General features: G+C 44.4%; 1 protein-coding gene across 3 annotated transcripts in view; it reads right to left on the bottom strand.

The window, feature by feature from the left end:
* Nucleotides 1–20,882, bottom strand: part of SPATA13 (spermatogenesis associated 13) — a 134,249-nt gene that overhangs the window by 82,212 nt on the left and 31,155 nt on the right. The window contains exon 1 of one of the 3 annotated variants that reach the window (XM_040340512.1): nucleotides 20,482–20,763. The exons of the other annotated variants lie outside the window; for them this stretch is intronic. Coding sequence (XP_040196446.1) covers nucleotides 20,482–20,532 — 51 coding nt within the window. The 5' untranslated portion in view covers nucleotides 20,533–20,763. Of the gene's footprint in view, nucleotides 1–20,481; nucleotides 20,764–20,882 lie in introns of those variants that run through there. 3 annotated transcript variants of the gene reach the window in all.

The following is a 20,882-nucleotide window of genomic DNA, read 5'->3' as shown; positions in this document are numbered from 1 at the left end:
CAGAATTAATGAATGTTAAATTAAACAGAAATACATTATTCATTGTTTAATGTACTTATTAATTAATGTGCCATTTTCAAATTTGCAACAGGAGAGTCAGGACGCCCACTAACACACAGCTCCTTTCTCCATCTGCAACGTAGGTCGCGTCCTGACTCTCCTGTTGTCCAAGGGAGGGGGCGAGCACGACACTCCACACCAGGGAGAAAGCCTCGCATTACTGTGTGGAGTTACAGAAAGAACAGGTGACAAGTGAGTATTTCTCAGAAGAAATAAGGACATTTAAAAAGCAAAATCAAAGGATGCAGTAAGTGAAGGAGGACTGCACTAAGGTAAAGGAAGCTATTTAGAATTTTATTTTTTTAGCTTTACAACCCCTTTAATGAAAAGTCACTATCAGATCATGTGGTAACCTCAATGTCACTATCCTATTTCATTGTGAGGGGAAAAAAGTGATGCGCTGTGATCGGCGCATTGACACTGCAGTTATCCTGCCTCAACGCATTGCACACCAGCCGCTGTGTTGTAGCAGCTATAGTGACTACACCCTAAAAAGTATAGATTTTACTGCATAGTTACATTTGGTATGTATGCATGTTCAATACCTATGGAATTACTGGGGAAGTGGATCACTGTAGTAGTTGCTGCAAACCCGTGGAGGCTAGTGGGCTTTCCTTCTGGGAGGGGTGATAAACAACCAGCACTTCCCTCCCTCCGGGCAGCGCAGCACTGATGCACCCCCGCACCAGGGGGCCCCGAAGGTCTGCTACTTACTATGCAGCGGGCTGTGTCCCCTCCTGCCGTTCACTCCTCTCCTCCTGTGTCCTCTGGGCAGCAGCAGTGGCGGGTCTGGCTCCAGCATGTCTTCTCTTCCACAGCGGTAGGCATCCAACAGGATCGCCTGGCGCTTTGGCCAATCGAGAAACCAATCTCACTGACCTGCCTCCTGATTGGTGGGGGGTAATGGTAGTGTGAAAATAGCGAAAACTCATTTGCTATGGTCACACAATTGGGTGGGCTCGGGGGGTAGAGAGAGTCCATACTATTTTGAAACCAATTAGAGCCTTTGGCTCTAATCAGGTGCATAAAAAAACAACCCTTCGCCATAGGAATTCATGTGCCTGGTGTCTTGAAAGGGGCCAGGCACATGGATAGGGAGGACTGCAGAGGTGTTTGGGAAGGGGGGGGGGGGTGGTGCCCACAATGCATGGGCCACCTGCTGATAACATAGGGATTGTTGCTGTCTTCCGGGTCCTGTGCCAAGGGGCAGTTCTGCTGCATAGTAACCACTTAGGGTTTCTCACTTAGCATGGGTGCCATGCAAACAACGCCTTGCATTTTTTACAGTATTCGCAAGGCATTGTTTACATCAAGTGGATCTCCTTGAAATGCTCATCCAAAACAAAAACATTAATCTCACCTAAAGTGGGAATAAACTCCCATGCACAATATTTACCTATAGGTAATCCTATAATAAGGGTACTGTAAAAATCACCTAAACATGCAGTTTTGGAGATGTATACTTTAGATCAGGGGTCTCAAACTGGTGCCCCACTGCCTGTGGGAGTCATGCTAGTAACGGTCAGCCTTGCAATGCATCATGGGACTTGTAGTTTTGCAACAACTGGAGGGCTGCCAGTTTGAGACGCCTGCTTTAGGTGCAGTCTGTGAGGTCACCCGCGCATGCGCACTGAAGAAACGGCATACAGCACTGGATGGCTTCTCCCGATTGATTGGACATTTTGGTTTGAAATGTGAGGGAGTTGGTTTTTGGCTTGAGAGATGTTAAGACCATTCAGGATAACTACAAGTAAACTCGTCTATTTGGATTTATCTACCCTTGGCACCGGGTTTATAAGGTAGATCACCTACCTTATTTCACGATCATTGGTCTACTTGGTCACTCTAGAGCAGGGATGGCGAACCTTGGCACCCCAGATGTTTTGGAAATACATTTCCCATGATGCATCTGGGGTGCCAAGGTTTGCCATCGTTGCTCTAGAGGTTGGATTTCTCTTTCCTTCCCCCTGTTCAGGGTGCATCATAGGAGAATTTAATGCCGTTAATATTTTTAATTTGATTTGTGGATGGATTGAATTGGATCCCAGTCTGTTTTGTGTTGTCACGCCATACCTGGTTTTCAAGGCCAAGCAGCGCCTACCCAGTATGTCCTGAGGAAACAATTAATGTTGCGAAACACATTAACAAGCTAGCATTGAGGAGACCATGAACCTGATCTATAAAATAGATATAGTTTTTCTGTGCGATTCACGGACCCATATCTTTTCTTGAAAGGATCCATGCCTCCACATTTTGCTCTATTGGGCATCTGTTGACCTTGTCAAGTAAAAGGCGTTTGTTACTGCATGTTTTTTTTTTTTTACAAACGGTTTTTATTGTGGAAAAGGGTCAAAGTATATATATATATATATATATATATATATATATATATATATATATATATATATATATATATATATATATATATATATATATATATATATATGAAATAATTTATAAAATGTACTGCCTCATGTTATGCCCCACAAAGTCCACCATTTTTTTTACTCTTTTCGTCCCTTTTATACACCTTAAGGCTTTAGAACCACTTTAAGCGTAAAAAAAAAAAAAAATGTACAGGTCTGTATTGAAAAATGTGAAATCCATGCAAAATGCAATTTTTTTTGGTGACAATATCAGTGTTCTCATCCCCTACAGTGGTGTAGAGAGGGGATTGACTTATCCAATGCAGCTGCTGATTGTAATGACATGCCAGAGATAAGTACTGCCTAGACAAGCTACACAGAAACTTTGTAGTTTGTTATAATTCACTAGATAACATCAGAGAGAACGAGAATGGCAAGTACTCAACTACAAAGTTGCCAGCATGACACAGCCCCTAAAACCAATAAACACAACATAGTGTTACTGGTCAGATAACCAGGTGAAAACAGAGAAAAAAAAAATATATAGATAAAACTTTTGGTTTTTAAGTAAGGAGCCATGTTGCTCAGGAGGTCTTAGAGGACTCTTACACAGTGTTGAAAATCTGAGCTCTGCATGGTCCTGTCCTGGACAGACTGACAACCATCAGCAGCTGTCTGTACACCTTCATTGGTATATACCAGTGGTTCTCAATAAGGATGCGCTCCGGCATGTTCGCACCCCCCACGTGCAGAGCCCGCCAGGAAGTCTACACTGCGCTGCGCTAATCACAGGCAGTGAGACATTGTCCCGATGCGTGGCTGCAGAGGTCAGGGAATGTCTCACTGCCTGCGATTAGCGCAGCACCGTGCCGACTTCCTGGCGGGCTCTGCACGTGGGGTGTGCGATCATGCCGGAGCGCATCCTTAGTTCTCAACTCCTGTCCTCAGGTCCTAACAGGCCAGGTTTGCAAGTTAACTAAAATCCATCACAGGTGATATCATTTTCTGCTCAGTGATTGCAGTATTCTAGTCTGCATCTCCCCAAGGTAATACTTAAAATCTGGCCTGTTAGTGGGTCCCGAGGACAGGATTTGAGAACCACTGATCTATACGATGAGTGAAGGTTACTGCAGGGCATACCACATGTTCATGGATCTGAGATTTTGTTCATTTATGGTGCACTGACCCGTCCTCTGCAGTAACCTCCGTAGAATTGCACCATTGGGGTTGACATAAGTCATTGAGCAATTTGCCAAATTTTCCAACACAACCAATTGGACAAGAGACTGCATATTGCTTTCAATAGAGCCTGTTCCCACAAATGCATAGCTCGGGAAAAGAATTCCTGCATTACTAATGCATTTGCAAGTGACAGTGAACAGAAGAAAAGTATGAATGACAATGGTCAAACAGTTCAGTGTGTTACTGTAGCAGCGCTACAAACAGAGTATGTACTCTGAAACAAGTTCTATGGTGACATAGATATCCCAAATAATGGTGCGGGTGGACAGCGACAATAAAAAACTGTGTCTTCATCAAAATGTGCTTCTTATCACCAGGAATGTTTGTGTTTCACCGCGTGGGGGGATATTAGCCCCTTATGTGGAAAAGGGTCAAAGTAGTCCCCTTATAATATATGGGTACGCATATATTATAAGGGGACTTATGGGTTTGCTAAATAAAACTTTTAAACGATAATACACTATCAGAAGTTTATTCCTTTGTATGTATACAAGCAAGACACACTTAAGCAAGAGTTGTGGAGAGTGCAAGGCTGGTGGCAGAGGCTGATGTATCCAATGCTGATTTTTACTTGCGGTCTGGTGAGTGCATCCCCATAAGGGGCTAATATCCCCCCACGCGGTGAAACACAAACATTCCTGGTGATAAGAAGCACATTTTGATGAAGACACAGTTTTTTATTGTCGCTGTCCACCCGCACCATTATTTGGGATATCTATGTCACCATAGAACTTGTTTCAGAGTACATACTCTGTTTGTAGCGCTGCTACAGTAACACACTGAACTGTTTGACCATTGTCATTCATACTTTTCTTCTGTTCACTGTCACTTGCAAATATTTCCTTTTTAAGCGGCTGCTTATTGTATATCCAGGTGCCTGTTTTTCTTTAATCAGTATCCTCAATTGCTTACTCTTGTGTGCTGAGTAGTGCTTTGTTTAGGTTGGGCGGAGTTAAGCACTTTTGTTACATTACCAATGCATTAGCAGGCCTTTTTTCCCCCCAATCAAGTTAATCCAAATGGCCATTGTAAACAGTAATGGAGCAAGTCCAATGTTCAACAGACCACGATTTCTACAAAAAAGGCGGCATCTCAGTACAGAACAGAGACTGCATGTAAAGTAATAAGACACTATATGCCCATGTCCTTATTTCACAACACTTGTATAACAAGCCTAGCCCACTGGGTGCCTTAAAGTGGAGGTTCCATCAAAAAAACAATTTTGCTTTAAACTGTAGCTTACGACTAAAAAATAATTATTTTTTTTTTACTTATCTGGAAATGCCTGTTGCTATGCGGTCCCACAAAATCTGCCTTTGGAATCACCTAGGATTCTGACATCATCTCCCTCTAATGCTCCTGGGAAATGTGTGTCATCATTTCCCAGGATGCAGTGCGCTGTCCAATTATCACTCCCCATCCAAGACTTCCAGGAAGTAAGTGCCTGTAGGCTTCACAATGCCCACAAGCAAAATGACAACGGTGTAGATATAGTTTTATAAACTATCTTTTTTGAATATCTATGTGGATCGGCGGCGGATTGTAAAATAGTAAGTGACCGGATTTATATTATAAAAACGCAGGATGAAAGGACTTTAAAAAATGGTGTTACTTTAAAAAATGTGCGAGCAGGCAGGCGTTTTATTGCAGAAGAGATATACAAGATATCCTCTGCAATAAAAGATTCATACCTGCCTGTTTGCAATATTCTTGAAAATGTTCAGTATGAACTCCTGAGATACACCAGAGTAAAAAGCACAGCCAATTAATATGACTGAAGATTCCATACCTCAAAGAAGACTTGGCAAAGATGTTGGCACCAGTGACGGAGCTTTCTGAAGTTGCAAGTGTAGCAAGGCAGTGTTTGCTGCAGCAAGTGTGTCAAATGTATGTATGTATGTATGGATGGATGGATGAAGATTGCCAGACAAAGCTGGAATATGCACAACAAGCCAATTGACTCATTGATGGATTAGTGCACTATAGATGTTATGTCTATATAGCGCTCCATGACAGTTGGCTGGGAATCTCCTTCTTTTCCCAAGGTCACAACCAGTCCAGTCTGCTCATGCAACACTAATGCTATTGGACATAAATCGGATTTTTGCTCTAGATTTACCCAACAAATGCAAAGCAAATTAAATCTGGATGTTCAAAAGTAATTTGCAATGCCATCCCTTCACATGCACGACATTCGATAAATCTGCACACAAGCAGAAGTGAGGTCTCGGATCCCAAAAATCTTCTAACCTGTGTTTTTCAGTTGGTATCGTCAAAAAGAGACTAAAACAAGTTTGAAAATGAGAAGTAGAATTGGATTAATTTCTTCTTTTTGCTTTCAAACGTTCATTGAAAGGGTGACAGTTGGCCCATTTTGTTTTCTACTGGAAACGGTTAAAGTGGAACTTTAGAATATATATATATATATATATATATATATATGTGAACAGACAAGATTTTAAATGCAGAAGAGACCTACTGGTGTGCTCTAAAATTAGAGAGTGCAAAATCTGGTGCAGCTGTGCATGGTAGCCTATCAGCTTCTAACTTCAGCTTGTTAGAAGAAAGGGGTTGTAAAGGTACCCCTTGGTAAAACCAATGCCCATTTGTTTAACAAAAGCTTGAAAACTGGCCTTGAGAAAGGCCAAAAAAAATAAGATAGGCTTTAGTGAGGTTTGATCCTATGTTTGGGGTGAGCAACCCTCCTGCAAACCTAAAGTTGGCCACAGATAGTGGACTCAGTGACTCCACTTCACTTGTGAGTTTCCTCCGTCCTCACAAGTGAAGTGGATGGAGGACTTTCCTCTGCTGGGACATTGTATTCTTGCAGTGGGACTCACTGCAGTTGCTGATCAACAACAAATTTCTAGCTTGTCCAATTGACTTCTGACAAACGGGTGACCACTCACAGATACAAATCCCTGCTGAATCGGCCAAGCTTCAATCCATCTATGGTCAGCTTAAAAGGGGTTGTAAAGGTACAATATTTTTTTCCTAAAAATAGCTTCCTTTACCTTGGTGCAGTCCTCCTTCACTTACCTCATCCTTCCATTTTGCTTTTAAATGTCCTCATTTCTTCTGAGAAATCCTCCCTTCCTGTTCTTCTGTCTGTAACTCCACACAGTAATGCAAGGCTTTCTCCCTGGTGTGGAGTGTCGTGCTCACCCCCTCCCTTGGACTACAGGAGAGTCAGGACGCTCTTTACGTTGCAGATAGAGAAAGGAGCTGCGTGTTAGTGGGTGTCCTGACTCTCCTGTAGTCCAAGGGAGGGGGCGAGCACGACACTCCACACCAGGGAGAAAGCCTCGCATTACTGTGTGGAGTTACAGACAGAAGAACAGGAAGTGGGGATTTCGCAGAAGAAATAAGGGCATTTAAAAGCAAAATCGAAAGATGAGGTAAGTGAAGGAGAACTGCACTAAAAAGGTAAACAAAGCTATTTAGGGGGGAAAAATAAAAGAAATTGTACCTTTACAACCCCCTTAAGCTTTGACAAAAAAAAAAGAAAAAAAAAGAAAATGAAGGCTGACTGGTTTCTCTGCAAAGCTGCACCAGATTTTGCACGCTCAGGTTTTAGTAAAATCAATCCCATTATGGGATCAATTAAAAGTTAAATAATGGCTCATAAAATGCGGTAAAATACCGAATGTGGTAACAATTGTACAAGTGTTCAATTCATTAAGATTTTTTTTGCGGTAATTACTGCATTAGTTAAAGAGGTGTTCCGGCCCCCAAGAAAAAAAATTAAGCCAGCAGCTACAAATACAAATGCTGACTTTTACTATTAGGACACTTACCTGTCCAGGGTTCCCACAATGACGGCACCCCAGCTGATTTCCGGATCGGTTGTTGGCAGCCATTCCTGGTAAGTGAACCCAGGAGTGAAGCCTTTCGGCTTCACAGCGGGTTCCCTACTGCCCATGCATGAAGCGCACTACGCTTTCTAATTGGCCCAGCGGCGGGGGTAGGAGGAGGACCAAACTTCTAAGGGACGGCGCCGCGTCCAGAAGCGGGAAATGGTACCTGTCAAAAACAGATAAGCAGAAGTTCCACTTTTGGGTGGAACTCCGCTTTAAATGCGGCAATTTAACACACTGAGCTGGTTGCTAAGGAGCGGGCCAGGAAGCTGGCCGTCACATCCTTAGCAACAGCAAACAGAGGCAACAATTAAAAAAAAAAAAAAAAAAAAAAACAACAGCGTGACAGGTCAGGAAGGGGGGGGGGGATGAGCAATCGGTCTCCCCCTTCTAAACCATACCAGGCCATATGCCCTTAACATGGGGGGTGGGTGCTTTGGGGCAGGGGGGGGGTTTCCCCCCACTCCAAATCACCTTGGCTGCATGTCGATGGTCTGCAGCTGTGGGGGTCTGCGGGCAGGGGGCTTCTCGAACCTGGAAGCCCCATTTAAGAAGGAAGCCCCCAGATATCCCCCCCCATGTGAATGAGGCCGGGATCTGGGGGGGGGGGGGGCTTCCAGTTTACAATAAGCCTCCTGCCCGCATACACCCATAACCACTGCCCAGGGTTGTCGGGAAGAGGCCCTTCAAGGGTGAAGACCCTGTGTGCCAGCACAGTCACTGGAAAGCCCCTGATGAATACTCGAGATCAGGAGCTTTCAGACCATGCAACAGCCAATCACATCGGTCACATGACCGGAATGATTTTTTTATTTTTTCACGAAAGGAGTTACCCTTTAATAGTTATATGACACGTCTGGGGTGTGCAAGAAGAAAAAAAAAATCAGAAATGAAAATAAAATAAAACACCATAATATACGCACATTATCAACATAGACTTTGCCATTTAGTTACAGTAAATAAAAGAACAATGTAACCTCTCCCATAGATTGCCTCCTGGTTAATATTTAAGGTATATGTACATTTAAGTAAATGTATAGAACTTGGCAAAAGTTCACCCATAGTTTGTAGACATACGATGCACGCTAATTTTCCCTGATCGATAGACCCTTCATGCTGGATAGGGGTAGAGTTAACTAGGAGTGTTATCTCTGCCATCTGTATCACTCTTCCTCCTGATGTAGATTATTGCTAAACTGGCTTTAGACATAAGATAAACACCACTTGATCTGACATTTTGGCTGGAATGGCCAGGTCCCTACTGCCCCCTCACCTTCACGGTGGTATAAACTTGCCCCGATACAGGCCAGCTTGCGCTCTATTAGAGCTACCTGCCCCCTAGCAACAAAGAATGCTAGGTGGCAGGAGCCTCCAGCTGCTAAATGTCCTTTGTTGCTAGGAGGCAGGCGGTATCATTTGCAACAGAAAGGGGAAGGGGATGGGAAAGAATGGACGGAGAAAGAGAAAGGGAAGCGCATACAAAAAAAGGACAAAGACAAGGACTTGGAGTGCCAGAAGAACCAGAAAAACGAATTTTCTCACCCAGGGCCTCACAAGAGTCCTAGAAAAAAGGTTCGCTCATTTTAGAAAACCGAAGAGATCTCGATGACGGGTGCACAGACCTCCAACACAAGAGAATGCACTCCTTGGCCGCATTTAAAAGCTGGAAGGCAAGAGAGGTCTTGTACTTTTTTTTAATGGGCCGCTGAGTGAGGTGCAGCAGGTATGCCGCAGGGTTGTCAACATTAGTCAGGTGTTGGTGGTGATAGTACTAGCCACCTCTTGCCAAAATGGTTTAAGTTTCAGCCATTGCCAGAAAATGTGCAACATGGTACCTTGGCCAACATTGCATCGCCAGCACGTTTTAGGCACCTGCGGAAAGATACGGTGTAGAGTCGTGGGCACCCTATACCACCTTGTCAAAATATTATAACTGGTCTCTTGTACCTTTGTGGCTATGGAAGATGAGGGCAGCGTAGATAGAGAGGCGAATATGATGAATCGGTTCCCTCCTTTGACACATACATTTCAGCTCAGTTAGCTGATGAGAGATACCTGGGATACGGGAGCATTGACAAGAGAAAATGCCTAAGCTGGGGACCACCCCAAAAAACTAAAGGGGGGGTTGCAACGGCAATTTTTATTGCCGTGTCTCCGTTCTGGTTACCTGTGGGGGCCGGAAGTGGTTTCCTATCATTTCCTGTTTTGGCTATGGGACAGGAAGTGAAGGTAAATCTCCCCAGTGGGACACAGAAGACAAAAAAAAAGCTAAAAAGGAGACTTAAATTGTTCTTCAGGTGTCATGAAAATCTAAGCTGGCTTTTATACATAGATTCTAATTGTGAAAGGACCCCCCCCCCCTCCCCCCTCCCAGTGGGCTAGCGTCGTGCAGGCCCAACAATGCCCTCTGAAGTGAGCATCATCAATGACTGGGCTGGCAGCAGGCAACATTGCGGCCAAAGCTGCATGACATGACCCAAAACAGAAGTGAAGGTTTCTCTATTCACTTATGTATACTAAACCATACAACCAAATACATTCTCCAGGCCCAGGTCTCCTCTCCCTTTAATACTTACATGCAAGTTTTCAATAAAAAGGTTTGTGGGCACTAAAGTGAAAGGTCAATGATTTTTTTGCAAGTTCTATTTTTAAAATTTTACTTATCTCTATAAAATCTTTATTTGGTACATTTATTTCACTTTGTTTGCAACACAAGCTGAAGTGTGTAATAAGTAATGAGAAAGCCCAGTACATTCTGCACCCTCTTCTGCTTCCATAATTAGAGCCGGTTTGCCGCAGAATCATTTGAACGGGCTGCAAATCGCAGTAGAATGCAGAAAAAAGTAAATGCATTTACTACTTTTGAAAAACACACCACATCAATTCACAAGGTACTGTAGCACCGTGTGTTCTGGTCCCCCAAAAAATGCACTGTGTTTGCGATCTGTCTTTGGGGTGCCTTTACCAATGTATTTATTTTTGTTTGCTATAGAATGGAGATGGACCTTGCCAGGTTTTTATTTCTGTCCGTGCTACCATTGGGGAGATTTACCCTCGCTAGTTGTGCTGTTTACAGTTATCACCAAGTAAAAGCGGGGAACACTAGTTTTGGTGACAACCAGGGATCCCCTCACTTTGGCGTTTCCCGTTTTGGCTATGGGACAGGAAGTCAAGAGCAAGAGAAGGGGAAAAAAGGAAGGGAAGGAGAAGGGGAAAAAAGGAAGGGAAGGAGAAGGGGAAAAAAGGAAAGGAAGGAGAAGGGGGAAAAAGGAAAGGAAGGAGAAGGGGAAAAAAGGAAAGGAAGGAGAAGGGGAAAAAAGGAAAGGAAGGAGAAGGGGAATACAGGAAAGGAAGGAGAAGGGGAATAAAGGAAAGGAAGGAGAAGGGGAATAAAGGAAAGGAAGGAGAAGGGGAAAAAAGGAAAGGAAGGAGAAGGGGAAAAAAGGAAAGGAAGGAGAAGGGGGAAAAAGGAAAGGAAGGAGAAGGGGAAAAAAGGAAAGGAAGGAGAAGGGGAATAAAGGAAAGGAAGGAGAAGGGGAATAAAGGAAAGGAAGGAGAAGGGGAATAAAGGAAAGGAAGGAGAAGGGGAATAAAGGAAAGGAAGGAGAAGGGGAATAAAGGAAAGGAAGGAGAAGGGGAAAAAAGGAAAGGAAGGAGAAGGGGAAAAAAGGAAAGGAAGGAGAAGGGGGAAAAAGGAAAGGAAGGAGAAGGGGAAAAAAGGAAAGGAAGGAGAAGGGGAAAAAAGGAAAGGAAGGAGAAGGGGAAAAAAGGAAAGGAAGGAGAAGGGGAAAAAAGGAAAGGAAGGAGAAGGGGAAAAAAGGAAAGGAAGGAAAAGGGGAAAAAGGAAAGGAAGAAGGAAAAGGGGAAAAAAGGGAAGGGGGAAAAGGAAAGGAAGGGAAGGGGAAGGAAAATCCCCCCCCCCCCCCCCCCATGGGATTATAGATGGCAAAGAAAAAAAAATTGAACCGTGCATAGCCTTGCAAGCACCAAATCCACTGAGCTGGGTGAAAAATTATCGACTGTGTCATCGTGTATAGGGCAGTCATGGGTGCCGCAGCAGAACTGGTAAGGAGATTCTAAGCAGTGTGGATGGGGGAATCAATTGATTTTTCTCTCGTTCAGCAGGTTATTTTTCTTGCCTCCAGGATACAGAACTAGTCTGTCATACAATAAGCCACCCTGAAGTCTGTCGGGGAACGGATGACATAACTTGTTTGACGAGTAAACATGTTCAGATAAAGTGGTCTGCACTAATCATGGCTCCTCCATGGGGAAAGATGAAATGACATCAGACCACTTATGCACGGCTTTCCTGAAAAGTCCTGTACAGGAAAGGGGCCCCGTGTTTCATTACCCCCTTTCTAGAACCCTCAAAAAAAAAATTATTCAGATCTAAGCAAATGTGTTTTACAATGGAATCCGTTTGTGTTATTTCAATGTTAATCCAGAAGGTATCTGTATAGTATATGTGTCAAACAGGCATTGGTGAGGAAATTACCTCAGAGAAAACCTCTGTATAGAAAACCGATATATGCACCCCTTGAATCCAGTATATGGACAGATTGATCCAGCATCCAAAGCGTAATTTCGGCATAAGCAGTAAGCAAATCTCAAAAGTTGTAGTAATCCATGACATACACCATGAAAAATAAAGAGCCGCACATAGTGTAATTCTGTTGAGACCTGTGTCCCAGAAGATAAGCTGGGCATTCACAATGCCTTGTGGCTCGCGCGAGTCCCACTACGCACCACTGCCGGTTTTCCTAAGGCCCCTTTCACAACTTGTCCCACGATTCTGAACCGCAAAGTGGCATGACAAGTTGTTCCCCATGATTTCCAATGAAAACCAACCATTCATATTACTACGACTTCAAGTCGTTCCTACTTTAAAGTAGTCTCTGCACTACTTTAGTCCTACTTTGATGGCAATTACACAGGCATTCCCTAAAATCATGGCCGCAAATCACAGCAAAACCGCTGCAAAAATTGCACGACTTTGAAGTCGCATTAGTGTGAAAGGGGCCTTAATTGGAATGGCGGCACCTGTACCCGATCCGGAGGGGGGGTGGGGGTTTCTGATATTGCGGGCTCCCTGGACAGAACAGTGTTTGTAGCTGCTGACTTTAAAAAATAAAATAGAATTGCGGGTGGAACACTGCTTAAATGTATTCTATGCATTTAGGTGAAAAACCTCCTGTCGTGCAGCAGCCACAGCCCCCCATTTACTTAAGTGTACCCCGGAACGAGCACAGCAGCTCCGTGTCCCGATTGGATAGATTGATAGCAGCGCACCCATTGGCTCCCGCTGCCGTCAATCAAATCCAATGATGTGGGGGACGGGGCCGAGTCCTTCTGTCTCTGTCAATAGACGCAGCAGCAGGTGTCCCAAAGGTGTGGGCTTCTCCGATGGGGCACTCGAGAAGAGGAGGAGCCACCAGTGCCGCTGAGGGTCCCCAAAAGAGGAGAATCGGGGCCACTCCGTACAAAACCAACTACACAGTGGAAGTATGTTTTTTTTTATAAAAAAAAAATAAAAAATATGGAAGAGGGTTTAGTAACATGATATACCTTCCCATCTATTTACTAAATGCTAGGAGCATAAGGATTAAATAGTCAGTGTTGATTGAGAGAGTTTAGTTCCCCTCACACAAGGTACATTGGTCCAAAGCAAACCTGTTGAGGTTTAAATGGCTCTTCTTTCTGCAGCTTGTAGCAGGAATTTCCCAGAATCCTTCCCCCTTCTTCCTCCAATTGCCTTACTTCACCTCTGACAGAACGGTGTACGGAACCTGTCCTCTAGTTATTTCTCAGAAAGAGACTTTCTGCAATTTCCACATATGGGAAGAGGGCCGAGGCCTCTGTATGGTGGGAAGACGTTCTAATTATAACATCTCCTACAGTGAACATTCATTCCACTTTAGAGTTCTTTAGAAATGCAGTATTTGTATGCAGCGACTGACCGAGTATGTGAGCAATGGAAACAGTGCTGTGTAGTCACCCATAGTATCATATCACACCAAGATAAATCACAATAAACTGCTGCATCAAAAGTCTGTTTACTATGGGTTGCTACACACAACTGTTCTTTGTGATAGCAGATCTTAAAGCAACTAAGGTTTGGGTTTAAAAAAAAAAAAAAATATATATATATATATATATATATATATATATATATATATATATATATATATATATATATATATATATATATATATATATATGCGTGTGTGTGTGTGTGTGTGTGTGCGTGAATAGAGCTTTACACAAACTCACATTTTCTAGGAAGCAATCACCAATTTCACTCAGGTGAAATACTTGCCACTGTGCAGTTCGTTTTGCACAGAGTGACCCCTATTGTCCTCTTCTGGGGTCCCACGGCGGCTCTCTCGGTTCCTCGCCGCAAGAGCTAACCCCCTCTGGGAAGCTATCTCCCGAGGGGGTTACCTTGCAGGCTCGCTCCTGTGTGATACACTCGGCGCCCATAGCCGCCAAGTGTATGACTCTGCCCCTCCCCCACGTCATTGATTTGATTGACAGCAGGGGGAGCCAATGGCCTGGCTTGCTATCAATTATCCAATGAAGAGCTGACAGGAGCTGGGTTAAAGCGGGATCGCGCCCACAGAGATTCGGGGCTCAGGTGGGGGCGGTGAGGGTTTTTTTCACCTTAATGCATAGGATGCATTAAGGTGAAAAAACACAAAGGTTTACAACCCCTTTAAGCCCCGGTTCACACTGCCGCAACATGTCATGCGACTTGAGTTCAAAGTCACATGACAATTCGGGCCGAAATTAACTACAATGGAACCATTGTAAATCGGTGCGACTCAAGTCAAGTCGAAATAGATTTTCTGCACCATTTTTGGCGCGACTTCAATACGACTTGTGTTGATTTCTGTTAAAGAAGTTGTATGCAAGCCGCGGTGAAGTTGCGCAGGGATGTTAAAGGATAAGTTTACTTAAAAAAATATAATTATTCATCGTTGGTGTCATTCAACCAAGTTTTTGGTGTCATTGGGAGGAATTGTGTCCTTCATTAGTGTCACTAGGGGGGAATTATACCCCATTGTTGGCTTCAGTGGATGAAATAGCGCCCCGAGGGCTGGATAAAAGCAAGCAGAGGGACGCAGTTTGGAGACCACTGTGTTGGAGGGCGGCTACCTTTATCCTCCATGGCCCCCAATGTATGTAGAAGATAGCCACCCTCTTTTACTCTCTACCAAGATAGATTAGGGGTTATGGGATTTGCAGTGCACACAATCGCAACCAATGTGCACAGCTTGTTCCAACCAAACGGAAGTCAGGAGAAAGGGGAGAGGGCGAAAAAAACACATTTTATAAAAAATTGATTACAGAGCCATTAAGTAGTGGATATGTATGGATTATTTTTAGGAGAATAAGGATATTGTGTAGTGTTATTTTAAAGATGAAGACAAGCCAAAAGTTAGTCATGGCGAACCTTGGCACCCCAGATGTTTTGGAACTATATTTCCCATGATGCTCCACTACACGTCAGAGTGCATAAGCATCATGGGAAATGTAGTTCCAAAACATCTGGGTTGCCAAGGTTCACCATCACTGGCCAAGTCCAACTATTCTTAAAAAGGTCACTTCCTCCCTCCTACTTATCCTGCTTAAAGCGGAGGTTCACCCTAAAAAACATCTATGTACCATCCAATCAAGCATACTAGCGTCAGCTACAGTATGCCTTTTTTTTTCGCTGTATTTACCGTTTAATCCTGCAGTTTCATTTCAGACTCCCGCGGGGAGTAGGCGTTCATATGAGGGGAACATGATTGACGTCCGGCTATGGCGCGTCACGCGTTCCGAACATAGCCGGACTAGGTCTCGGCTCTTCACTGCGCTATACGGCGTCTGCGCAAGGACTAGGAGCTGACTGCGCAGGCGCCGTATACAGCCGAGTCCTATTTCGGCTATTTTCGGAACGCGTGACGCGCCATAGCCGGACGTCAATCATGTTCCCCTCTTCATAGGAACGCCTACTCCCCGCGGGAGTCTGAAAAGAAACTGCAGGATTAAACGGTAAATACAGCGCAAAAAAAAAGGCATACTGTAGCTGACGCTAGTATGCTGGTTTGGATGGTAGATAAAGGAAACATTTTTTTTAGGGTGAACCCCCGCTTTAATCCGTATAAAAAAGATCTGTGTATACTTTTTTTTTCTCTCCTTTGACCTTTTTAGTATTTTTGCTGTCAGTTTTCGTCAGATATCTCCATAGAAAAGCAGCGGTGCTCGACAAGCCCCTCCCTGCTCAGTGAGCAGAGAGGGACCTGTCATCCGCCAGCTCAACGGAGAGATTTCCCACTGAGCTGGCGGACCGCTGCAACGGATCCATCCCCGTGTGGAAGGTGCCAAAGGCAGAAGTGGGATACAGAGTGCGGGAGCACCATGTGTATAAGAGCTCTTTCACGCGGAGTGGACCGTTTCTCGGTCCGCTCCGTGTGTCCGCCAAAGCTCAGCGGGGATCCCTGTCTCTGCTCCGCTCTCCCCTATGTGGGACCGGATGCAGACGGTCCGTCTGTCCGTCTGCATCCGGTCCGTTCCGCCGAACGGAAGAAAAATAGGGTGTCTTCCGTTCGGAAAAGCGGAACCCGACTAACGCGGACGCTAGCGGATGCTCCATCCGCTAACGGACGCGTCCCCATAGGGATTCATTACAAGTCCGTTAACGGACTTGTAATGAGCGGACAGACGGAGCGGACGTCTGAAAGGGGCCTTAAAGTCATTAGTGGTCCACGGGATTCAAAATTGCGGACCGAAATGTTGGCAACCACCCGTGCTAGCTAGATAACAGCTGAGAATTCCAGCATTGTGATGTCACAGCTGTTGTCGACACTCCCTTCTCTCCCCTGCAGCAGCCACTCACTGACACAGGTGAGACAGAGCTGTGGGATCACATGCATGACTGGCTGGGGCTTAAAAAAAAAGAACATTTTTTTTATTTTTTTAATACAGGTTAGGTAGGACGCGGACGCCTACAGTATGCGGGGGGAACTCTCCACTGATCCCTATTGAGCAGGCGGATGACAGGTCCATAAAAACAACCACCAAAAGTCTCTGAAAAGTGCTTAGAATAAAGCTGCATACAGTATAGCACGGGTGTGCAGACACCTCTATTGGACATCAGTCATAGAAAGGCAATTGTCACCAGAGTCACTAAAACAGGAACAGTTTTAGTGCAGAGCAGACACGGACACAGACCCGCTCTCCTCTATGGGGCAATCACATGGAAACGGACCGCCTGTCCATTTCCATCAGATCAGATCTGCCAGACGGATGGAAAACTGGACCACCATTCGTCTGTTTTTGGTAGACAGGATGGGATCAGATGGAGGAGGGTGTCAGCACCTCCTGTGATAGCAGGGGATGAATAATAACTTCTAGGCTTCTCTTAGCAACGTCCTAGGAGCTTTCCAGTCAGGCTTTATGAGACAAGTAAATGACCTATAGCAGTGATGGCGAACCTTTTTGAGCCCGAGTGCCCAAACTGCGACGCAAAACCAACGTATTTCTAGGTCCTATAGCAAGGGAATTACCGTATTTGACTTTTGGTCAAAGCTGCACAGCTTTCATCTACAGACACCACTTATCAGCATAGGCAGTTTTTTGGTAAAGCCTTTAAGCACTGAAATCCAGTGTAAATCACACTTCCACATAGTTCTGGTTACACAACTACTCGTAGTAAAAGTGATCAGAATTGAAACTGGAAGTCACAACGATATAAGCCTATGCGCACACTATGGTTACCATTTCTCAGATTTGGTAACTCTAATTCTAGGAAAATGGGACATCTGTCTACACAGGTTTCTTTTCATACACATGAGAAGCTCCACATTTCTGTACACGCCCCGAAGCGCACTGGTGTGAGAAGTTCCACAGGACATATTTTTCATGCATTTTTTTTACCCTAAACCACAAAATAAAGGGATTGGCGTGAAAGGAGCCTTGCACTATCAGACAATGGTATTGATGATGCCATGTCAAGGTATAAACAAGGTGCATGTGCAAAGCCATAAGACATCTGTGGGGGAAAATAATTTCTCCCTCTAGATCTTGCAAGATTTGGAAACGAGACGTAGCCCTTCCAGGGGGCAGCTGGTCCAGCACCAAAAAACAAACAAACAAAAAAAAACGTTTATTTTACTTCTGACTAGAAGATGTTAAAAATCAGTGTGGAGAGCTACATGCACTATATATTTTTATTGTTTGGGGGGGGGGGGGGGGGGTGTGTATCCATTCATAAGAGAACGGCTTGGGAGCGAGCCTGCTTGAGTGCCCCCATAGCAAAAGGCTTGCTATTGGGGGGAACTCACATGGGGGGTGGAGGAGCCAGGAGCGCCGGCGGGGGAACCCAAAAACAAAAGGACTGGTGCTGCTCTGTGCACAACAATTGCACAGAGCAAGCAAGTATAAAAAATGTAAATAAATTATTTTACAAAAAACGCACAACCTTTACAATAGCATTAAAGGTTTGTAAAGGTTTGTTTTTTATCTTCTAAATAGGTTCCTTTAAGCTAGTGCATTGTTGGTTCACTTACCTTTTCCTTCCATTTCCCTTTAGGAAAGAATTTTGCCTTTAGACCCCTTTCACACTGAGACACTAGAACGCTTTGCAGGCGCTAGAATGCTAAAAATAGCCGTGCTTTGCCGCCGACACCCCCACTGCCCCAGTGCGAAAGGGGCCTAATGCCGCGTACAGACGGTCGTTTTTTGTGATAGAAAAAAACGACGTTTTTCAAACTTCATTTTCAAAAACGATGTAGCATATACACACACCATCCATTTCTCCAAAAGCTCTAGCACAGCGAGGTTACGTACAGCACGTACAACGGCACTCTGTTCCATTCAAACTCGCGTCCTAACTTGCTTCTGAGCATGCGCGGGTTTAAAAACGTTGTTTTAAACATCGTTTTAGCCTACACACGGTCATTTTAAATGACACACAAAACAACGTTTTGAAAAGCATGCTTCAATTTTTTTTTTTTGGCGTTTTTCACAAGACATAAAACAACGTTTTCCCCACACACGGTCATTTTAATTGACGTTTTTAAAAACATCGTTTTTGTAATGGTGTGTACGCGGCATTAGAGTAGTTCCAAGTAGACCTCCACCAACACTTACCCAAGACCTGTCAGTGATCCAGCGCTGTCCCAGCTGCAGCTTTTCTCTCTTCACTTCCTGGTCTCGCAGGACACTAAAGGCAGCAAATCTTGTAAGGAGGGGGTGGGGCAGAGCTGTACGGTGTGCATCTATGGATGCACATAGCCCAGTTTGAGAGAGTGTGCCTGCACGGGTGCTCACATAGCACACGCCTTGCTATGGGGGGGTACTCACAGGAAGAATGAGCAGACAGCACTGGCGAGGGACCCCAGAGGAGAAGGTGGGGGATCCCTCTGTGCAACAGCATTGCTTAGGAGTAGATAAACTATAACTTAAAAGTATAAGTAGAACTTTTTTTTTTATATAAAAAAAAAAAAAGGGCTTTTATATTACTTTAACCATTTCTGTATATAAAAAATTAACAAGAGACATATTTCCTAAAGCACATCGGTCATGCATGCGTCCAAGCAAACCTCAACCCCCCCCCCCCCCCCACACCCTGTATAACATCAGAAGTGACCCGATCATCCCAAATGATACTGGAAGCATTGCTTGATTTCATCATGCCATTTGTAGCCAACCCTAGGAAGGGCATAGACCAGTGAATGGGGAGGAAAGATACTGGCCAAGGCCGCATTCAGCCACACTGAAAACTTACAGGTAAATTACTACAACGTGCTTCAATTCCAAAACTTCAAGAATGCATGATATAGCACCTTATAATAAAGCCTAAAAATTCAACCAAATACTTTTTTTTTTAAATGTTGGATAAAATGGGAAAGTGTCCATGTTTCTGTACAACTTTGTTTTCTGTGTGACACTATTAGATAGATTTTCCTTCACTTCCTGTGACACCCATACAAAAAAATTGGGGGTGGAGTTATTAGAACAGGAAGGTGCAGACAACAATAATACGTTATTAGATGTTCTAACCCTTCCAAACCCTACCAAAAATGTGTCCTTAAAGCAGTTGTATACCTGCTGAACTTTTTTTTTTTTTAACCCTGTAAAAGCAAAAGGCATACTAGCTCATTATGAAATACTTACCTTAGAATGAGGCGTCAGTAACTTACCTGGTCCAATGCCGAGGTAGCCGACATATTGCCTCGGCGTGTCTTCCGGGTATTGAGGCTCCAGCGCTGCGAGTGGCCGGAGCCACGATGTCGTCACGCATGCGCGCAGGAGACTTCTGTCCTGCAGGGTCCGGCGTATGCCGAGCCTTCAGCCGAGAATCCCCTGTGCGCATGCGCCGCTGCAGTCAGCGGCTCATTGCAAGCGGAATATCACCTAAACCGTAAAGGTTTAGGAGAACCTACAGGTAAGCCTTATTATAGGCTTACCTGTAGGTAAAAGTAAAAAAAAAAATCACTATACAACCACTTTAAAGGAGAGATTTTCGGTTATCCTGTCCAGATAGGCGAGACACAGATGGCAAATAAAATGAACAGACACCTTACTGCCCTATCCAATGCAGAATTAGATGTTTCAGCAGGAGTTAGGATTTTATCCCCATAGGGACCAACCAATCAAGTTGGTTATCTGCCTGTACATACCACAACTTGCCATTACTACATGACCTAGGGGTTGATTTACTAAAGGCAGATAGACTGGGCAGTTGCTCCAGAACTTAGTAAATGGGAGGTAAAGCTTTGCAAAGAATACCCAATCACGTGCAAGGAAAATAAAATTTTTTTTTTTTTTGCTTGCACATGATTGGATGATGGAAGTCAGCAGAGCTTCTGCTTATTTACTAAGTTCCGGAGCAACTGCCCTTTGCAAAGTGCACAGTCTATTTGCCTTTAGTAAATCCACCGCCTTGCCTTGGAATTTTTACTCACCACATAATTGGGACATTTCCGTTTTCCAGGTGAGAGAAGTTGGTCCGTCATCACCCACACAAGGGGGGGGTCTACCAGGGGTCCCCCGATCCACCCACGAGCGCTCTCAGAGGCGCCGCACGCTGAGCCCACATGCACGCAGCTGCTGTGATAAGCAACTTTGGAAAAAGTAAAGCTTTACTTCAAACCGCCCACTGTGCAGATGTGTCAAGAGAAGGTTCACAGCTTCAGTTTTGCAATTAGTCTTTGACATGCTGAAAGACTTCCTTCCTATTGTCACAGTTCAGACAGAGCCAAGTGTGTATCAGATGGGTACAGCGCAAGGGGAACTTCTAGAAAGATAACGTATACAGACATGTACTGGTATACAGGATGCCCCAGGGACAGAAAATCCGCAGAAA

Source organism: Rana temporaria, chromosome 2, assembly GCF_905171775.1.
Source record: "Rana temporaria chromosome 2, aRanTem1.1, whole genome shotgun sequence".
Classification (NCBI taxonomy): domain Eukaryota; kingdom Metazoa; phylum Chordata; class Amphibia; order Anura; family Ranidae; genus Rana; species Rana temporaria.
Note: the sequence above shows the minus strand (reverse complement) of the source record. Positions and strands in the feature narration are given on the sequence as shown.